At 34.1% G+C, this 8,700-nt stretch overlaps 1 protein-coding gene across 1 annotated transcript; it reads left to right on the plus strand.

The window, feature by feature from the left end:
• Window positions 1–887: 887 nt before the first annotated feature.
• On the plus strand, window positions 888–1,603 carry LOC143610361 (vacuolar iron transporter homolog 2-like). Its single transcript, XM_077084862.1, has one exon. The coding sequence runs from the start codon at window positions 888–890 to the stop codon at window positions 1,509–1,511; it is 624 nt and encodes a 207-aa protein (XP_076940977.1). The 3' UTR covers window positions 1,512–1,603.
• Window positions 1,604–8,700: the final 7,097 nt, after the last annotated feature.

The following is an 8,700-nucleotide window of genomic DNA, read 5'->3' on the forward strand; positions in this document are numbered from 1 at the left end:
ATCATAGCAATGTCATAACCAAATCATTTAATTATATTTATTATGTACTTTTACTTATGTATCATTCGTTTTCTTGTTAGTAATCCTTTAAACTAATATATGATGAGCTACACTATATTATGTAAGATAGGATATGTATGGCTATTCATCCATAAAAATATAAAACACTAATTGTTTAGGCTGGTAAAAGTAGACACACAGCCTCGTCTATCTGTACATCATAACTATATGTGTGGAATTGTTACGATATTTGTGGTTAAAAAGTTTTTAGAACTTTGTACTTAAATACAAACAAACTAGTTTATGTACATAAAAGACTATCAAACTGATTTGTTCGTATGTTTTCAAAATTTTAATCATTTAATTGTTATGGTATCAATGTTTAAAAGTTTTTAGAACTTCGTATTCTTAAATACAAACAAATTAGTTTATGTGCATAAAAGACTATCAAACGGATTTCTTTGTATGTTTTCAAAATTTTAATCATTTACCTATAAATGTGCTGGTTATGTTTATGCAATATAACATATATACACGTGTATGTTATATACATACCCAAATTTACTCATATTTTGTTTTGAATTTCAAGAGACAAATACATATTGCATTTATATTTTATTTATATTTTTTTTGCTTAAAAAATAATGTATTTTGTTATACGTATGCTTACAATATTTATTGATGAGTGCATATCAAAATATATATATATGCATTCCTCATAACGGGGATGATGAGTCCAAAATGTGAAAGAGATTCGTATTTGTATTTACTACAAATTTAAATGATGGAATAGTTAAGGGATCATTTTGTAACTTATCTCAACAATATCTCCTTTATAAATAACTTACTTGTAGGCGTGTGTTAGGCACACACTCAAATTACTTATAATGGCTACAATTCCTGATCATGACATGGTGCACCACCAAACAACCCTTGAGCTCGAGCCTAAGGACTTGTTTGACTACTCAAAACGGTCCCAATGGCTACGAGCCGCTGTCTTGGGAGCCAACGACGGGTTAGTCTCCACGGCTTCTCTAATGATGGGTGTTGGAGCCGTTAAAAAAGACATGAAAGCCATGATCTTGACGGGTTTTGCTGGCTTAGTAGCCGGAGCCTGTAGTATGGCTATTGGAGAACTTGTTTCTGTTTACTCGCAACTCGATATAGAAGTTGCCCAAATTAAAAGAGAGATCAACCGTAGAGATATTGTTGAAGCTGAGGTCGATAGCCTTCCGAACCCATGGCAAGCTGCGGCTGCATCAGCTCTAGCTTTTTCATTGGGGGCTATAGTGCCTTTATTAGCCGCTTCGTTTATAAAGCCTTATAAGGTGAGGGTTTTGGTGGTGGCAGTAGCGGTGACAGTGGCACTGGCCGTTTTTGGATGGTTGGGGGCTGCCTTGGGGCGGGCACCGGCTGTCAAGTCCACCTTTAGGGTGGTGGTTGGAGGTTGGATGGCTATGGCCATTACATATGGTTTAACAATGTTAATTGGTGCAAAGGGACTCCATTGAAATCTATGGGTCATCTCCTCTTATATCATGGTTTCAATATATATATTTTTTTTTCAATCTTTGGGGGTCAACATCCAATATGTATGTATGTATATATACAGGAATTAATGAATATAACCGGTAAGCATATGTATATATCTATATTACGAGTGTTTGTTTATATTTCTTTTTGTTAATTGCTTTCCGTAAGAAAATCATTTTTTTTTCCTTAATTATAACAAAAATGCAACCACTCATCTTCTTATCAAATTGGTACTTTTTTTTCTTATTTGGACAACCTAAATATAGTCATGGGACAAATTTGATATTTCTACAATTAGTCATGAAGTATAAATTAAGGGAGTTTTTTGTAATCTATGTGAAAATGTTTTCTAGCCTGATTGGTTCATAGTATGAAAATTGTCTTATTGGTGCATAAAGTTATTCTTTTTTTAGCCCCATATCGGTGCTCATTCTTTTGTTTGACATTCAAATATGCAACATTTGATGATCCGTTGGATTGGGTTAGATACACCAGGTTATAAATATTTATATCAAAACTTATTACAGTATTAGATAAAATACTTATAAAGTAAGATGTTGGATGCTAAAATTCATTGAAATAGTTAATCACATTAGAAAAAAGTTTGATGTATCATTCTAATGAGTTGGACGTGTGTGTGATTAAGTTTATGCGAGAAGTGATTGTAGTGTTAGAAGTTGGAGAAGTTAGTTGGACAAATCACAAACTTTTCTTTTTCATTTTTGATTTATTTTAATGATAAGGGTAATTTAGTAACAATTGTTTTATTTATGTATGGTAACTTTTAATGTTAATTTGAAGGCTGTATAAGTATGTTTCTAATTATCATTTTAAATTTAAACTCCAGGTATTGTAGTTATTTAAAATAAGAAAATATTTTTTTTTTATCATAGAAAATTCAATAGCATTTTAAATGCTAGAAAAATATTGAATCATGTAATTACATCCTACATGACATATTTTACACACTATATATTTACACAACATATTTACGCTGTACACATGCAACACAACATATTTATACACTATGTGTATATTTACATAGCATACTTAATTACTTATACATTATACATTCACACAACATTCAATGCACAAACATATTGTATAGCATTGAATGTTTGTATGAATATATAGCTGTGCAGGATTGGCTGTTTGTATGAATGTTTGTGTAACATATATAGTGTACCAAAATAGAATTCATTTCTAGCTTCTAGGTTATATAATTCATGAATGGAAAAAATTACACAATTGTTAATTGCTACACTCAACGAGATATATGGGTGGGTTCTAAACATACAGATGAAAAATAACATGATTCTTTTAATTCCTACAAGATATAAAAGATAGGAGTACAAAGGTGTAGACTGAACTTATCATAAAATATGCATATAATGAATGGGAAAGTGTTGTAGTGTATGCATTGTATTTTAGTGTAGTATCATTCATAAAATATCTAATTATCTATATAATTGTCTGTCATAAAATTTTAGGTGTTGCTCTCAGGTTGTTCCGTATAGTCTCTAGAGCCACCAGATTGTTTGATTTATAAATGGAGGATTCTCATGCATTTGACCCGAATTCGTGGGTATGGGTCTCACCAAACTCGGATAGTCTTTAAATGGGTTATATCTCGCCAAATCCCTTAGATGACTCACCATCCCCTGAAATACCCAATTCGGTACATTATGACAAGCTTAGCCCCCATGACTGGAATACTGCCTTTTACCTGTACAAAGCCATAAGCAGTACTCCCCCTTAAAGGCTGGTTGATCTGATCGGACCCCGGACACGCGAGAGCCCAGCCCGAGAGGAATGCATGGTTCCCCGGCGCTTCATGGGGCGGACGTTCGCACGTGCTATGGGCTTTGGCTTATGTAGATCAAAAATGATGAATGGGATTGTGGCACTCCACTCGCCGCCAATGCGGAAGGATGACGCGGAAAAGAATGGAAGGCTCTTTTTGGAAAACTATTTCATAATCAAACAATAATTTTCATGGGTCATGGGACTCACCAAACCCGGATAACTCTTAAACGGGTGTTATAACATCTCATTTGTTTGTAAAATAACCCCTTAATCATCAAAGAATAATTTTCACCGGTTATGGATCTTACCAAACTCTAACAACCCTCAAATGGGTTATAAGATCTCATTTATTGATAAACACTTTCATCATCAAACCCTAATTTTATTTATCTGCTTTACATGTTCTCCGTTGATGGTTTGTCATCTCCATCGTCGGTTAACTTCCGATACTACCCACCATTGTCAACTACATCAACGCCCTTTTTTCATTAGACAAATATTTGTGTTCATGTTTGTACATTTAAAAAAATCAGCATGCTCGTGTTAGTTTATGTTTGTTCGTTTAAAATCTAAAAAACCTAAATATCTCAACTGATAAAACCCAAACGTTAAAAAATATAATAACAAACTAATATATATGTATTTAATTAAAGCAGAACTACGTTAAAAAATAAAATGAATCATCATAAAATAGCAAACTGATTAAAAACAAAACTTTAAATAAACTCCCGTAACACTGGAGGATAAACAAGTATTATATATTTCACAAGATATATACGAAATCAAAATTAGCCATAAAGTAGAATTAATCATTAGTAAAACAATGTAGTAAAATTTAGGAGTAAATACAAATAAAATTGGATTCAAAAAGTTAAAAGTAGTTATACTTAAAAAAAATATGAATGCACACATATTTCAACAAAAATCATATTTAACTTAAAACTTGTGAAAGGCAATTTTAAATATTAGTTTTTATATATTTTTTCTTATTTATTTTTTTCATGTGTTATTAATCTTTATCAAAACCAAAAAGAAATAAAAATGGTTTTCATGAGTTTTCAAGTATCTCATTTCTTTTTATGCGCCCGCAAACTATCCTTTACGTGTTCGTAACTATGTATACTCGTGTTACTACCATCTATACGCCCATACGGCACTCTCTGTACATCCGTATACATACCAAATAAAGTTACATTAAGAAGTGTTTAAGTAACCTACGTAAAAGAAACTTAATTATTAAAATAAGAGTAAAACTAATTAAATAATAACTCTTTTTCTGTATATTAAAAGTTAGGGGTGTGCTCGGTTCGGTTCGATTAGGTTAATTTCGGTTAATAACCGATCGGTTATCGGTTCGATTAGGTTAATTTCGGTTAATAACCAGTTTCAAACTTGGGCTAAAATTTTACTTAAAAATACATGAAATGAATGTTTAAATACATGAAATGAATGCATAACCACATGAAATGAATGTATAAATATATGAATTGAGATATTAGTACATGAAATAGAGATATAAATACATGAAAATGATATTATTAAACTATTAATACATATAATACATGAAATAGAGGGGGGAAAGGCTTGAAAATATTAAAAAGTGAAGAGTTCGGTTCGGTTGGGTTAATTTCGGTTAATTCGGTTTTCGGTTATATCGGTTCAGTTTTGCCGGTTTTCAGTTCGGTTTCGGTTAACGATTCGGTTATTGCTCACCCCTATTAAAAATGAATACCTCGCTTTAATAATTTAATATTACATCATCAACACTTTCGGAACACAATTACCACCTTTATTCATTTCCGTGAGGGGTTATCACCTTATGTGGCTACATCACCTACTTTTTCTTTAATTTTCTTTTTATTTCAACTTTTTTAAAAGGTGCATCTTTTTAAAAACTTTAACTTAACAAATAACCGACTAGAATGGCGTTGATTGACCGATTGACTAGAGTTGCGTATTCAAGACATACATTCCATTCAATGTAGGGTACCTTTTTGCGTTTGGATAATCATGTTGCGTATTTGAGGGGTGATCAATGATGCAATAATAAGCATCTGATTTCCTTTTAGTAGAGATCTTAATTCGAATTTTCTTCTATTGTATTACTACCACAACTTCTCAAAAGTTACTACGACAACTTGGTGAAGTCTCATGACTTTATTGGTTATAGGTTCTCATGGTTACTAAAGGACAAAAGATTATTACTCGTGAAATAGAGAACCAAAAGTGTAATATTATGGTTGCGAAAAAGCCGAAAGTAAACAATAATTTGTATTATTTAATACTGTATAAAGTTATTATCTCCTATATATCCGTCTTTGATGAACTATGATGTAACAAAGATATATGCTTTATAAAAGAAAATGATGAGAAGATAAGGAAAAAAAGGAAAGAGTAAGGACCTAAAAGCAGGTGTAGAAGAGGCACCAACAAAGGTTCCAGAAAGTGCAAATAATGCCCATGAGGTTTCTTGAAGTACATATAACACCCTTTATCTTTGAAATCCAATCGAGTTAGATTCGTATCGTTAATCCAGTCAATCTAAATGAACACACTATTGGTACCATCGCTCCAAAACTAGATAGTGATATATATTTTAATTAACCAACAAAAAAAATTCATACTTGATATGGCTAGGGTTATCGGTACAATATTAATTAACCAACAGATTGATGTTCACGTTTTCGTTTAATTGGTGTTTATAATTCGTTCTGTTATGTTCGTTTATATTCGCCAACTTATGTTTAGTAATGATTGTTCATTTATACTATTAACGAACGAACATGAACACGTTCACTTTCTTAACTTAAAGACACAAACAAGAAAACACGTTCGTTTAGTTGTTCATGTTCGACAATTGTGTGAAGATGATGTTGATGTTATTCCAATCTCATCAATAATCGAGGACAAAGAAGTTATTGGCCCCTCTCACCTTACATTGCATTTAAAAATGGGGAGACTAGTTGGTTTAAATCGTTTGATGTATATATTATGATTCACCAAACGTTCATGGATTTAGGATACGCAACTGCATTTTAAAACAAGGATGGTGGGGGTGCTCCTTTCATTTTTTTCAACTACCTAAGACCCGACCAATCATATACTATCATCTAAGTTTTATCATAAACTACCCTGACGTCACTTCTTTCAATCACCCTAAAATAAAAAAATGAGTGTTAAATAAGCACTACAACTACATTTTTTATTTGGTTTCAAACTGTGCCAACTGCGTAAGCTATCCGTAAGGAAAATGGAGGGTTGTTGCCGCCATACCCCATGGCATGTTTGCCGCAATCATGGTTGTCAATTCCTGACACAACCCAAAACCCCAAACAAACCAAACACGAAACAATATAGGTTTTGGGTCGTCTGACACGACTCGTTTTCTTAAACATGTCAACTCCCCCGAAATGTTTAAAAAATAGGTCAACCCGAACTGACCAGTTAAAAAGTGGGCTGACATGTTAACTCGTTTAGCAATTTTAAAAAAGTTCATATTTTAATTTTAAAGAGAAGAAGTTTTAAGTTTTAAAGTTAAATACTTTGATTTTAATTCTTCATATACCAATTAACTTTTAAAAGTAAAACTAATTTCTTTTTAAACTATTTGAATCTACTTTTTTACTTTTAACATTTTCATTTTATTTGTTTTAACTGTCTATTGTCTGGTTATTTTATTTGTCTGTTCTTATCTTTAACTCAATATGTGAATCTAGGTTTGTTAATTAGAAATGACATAAATACAAAAAAAAATAACAATTAGATTTATCACAAATAATTAACAAGTTTTATATGCATAAGAGTAATTAATTGTTAAACTTATTACCAGGTCAATAGATATTACTCATATTCGTATATGAACGTAAAATGATTTGACACGAAACACAACTCGAACATGACACAAATTTAAATGAGTCAACACGACACAACACGAATAAAAATATGCATGATGTGAGCTTTCAACCTGTCAACCCAACTTGATTAACACCCCTAGCCGCAATACCCCGTGGCACGTGCCGCAATACCTCCGTCTCATGTACTGTACACCCGTCGCCTCACTGTCGTAAGTATCACCTCACATCTGGTCACGCCTGCGCTTTTTAAAAGAAAGCTCACATCATGCATACTAGCACGGTTTAGTTTTAGATGTTGCAATAACATTCTTATAAGGGGGTGTTTGGTACAGAGAATGGAAAAGGAGAGAAAATAGAAATGGAAATGGAATTGTAGAGAAAGAGAATTGGTATGGAGAATGAGAATCATTTCTCTTGTTTGGTACACGAGAAAATAAACAGAGAACTCTACCATACCCAACCCCACCTCCACCCAACCTGACACCACTCACCACCGCAGCCCCACCACCACAGCCCCACCACCACCAGCACCACCACCACAGCCCTTTCTTCAACCACAGCCCACCACCACCGGCTGCCGCCACCAAATCCCCTTCTTCAACCACATTACACAAGAAATTAAAAAGATTCAAATTTTTGGAACATAAGATATAGAAAAAGGAGGCTCAGATCTGTCATCACTGCCTCTTTGGAGATTTTGTGGTGGTGGTTGTGGTGGCGATGATGATGATGATAATCAGAAGCCACCTGCGACCACCGCCGATTTCCACCACCACTGTCACCCACCTGCGACCACAATCACCCGACCATCTGAAAACCCTAACCTACCACGAACCACCACTTGAAACCCTAATTTCCGTTCACCCGTACCACCTGCAACCTACAACCGGTTACCATCTCTGTGTTCACCACTGCGAACGGCGGAGACGGGGTGGTGGTTGCAGACTTGGAGACGAGGTGGCGGTTGCAGACTTGGAGACGAGGTGGTGGCCGGAGACGGGGTGGTGACCGGAGACGAGGTGGTGGTCGGAGACGAGGTGGTGGCCGGAGACGAGGTGGTGACATGCTATGAGGAGGCTGCTGAGAAATGGATTTCTCTTTGTTTTAAAGAGAAATGGAATTCTCTAGTTTTAGAGAAATAGAAAGAGAAATAGAAATGAAAAGTGGAAAACAAACAAAAGAAATATTTCTAATTCCATTTCTCCCCAATCAAATCCCTCTACCAAACACCCCCTAAGTGTCTTAATGGGTATATGTAATTAAGTTTTTGAATTGATACTAAATTTGGAGATTTTAGTTAGCAACTTTTAGAAGTTCATTAATGTGCATTTGATTAATGTGTGTAAAGTGCTACTCATTTAGAAAATCCTGATACGAACTAGTGATCTATATGCTTACGGGTGCTTCTGCTCCTACACGGTTAACGGCGTAGATTCTAACCCAAACCCGAATCCATTCTAACTAGTTACCCCGCCCAACTAGACCTGCCCGTCTTACCAGGCCTAAA

This window comes from Bidens hawaiensis, unplaced genomic scaffold (assembly GCF_021521415.1).
Source record: "Bidens hawaiensis isolate Kalapana, Puna unplaced genomic scaffold, B.hawaiensis_p1.1 tig00025840_1, whole genome shotgun sequence".
Taxonomy (NCBI): Eukaryota; Viridiplantae; Streptophyta; class Magnoliopsida; order Asterales; family Asteraceae; genus Bidens; species Bidens hawaiensis.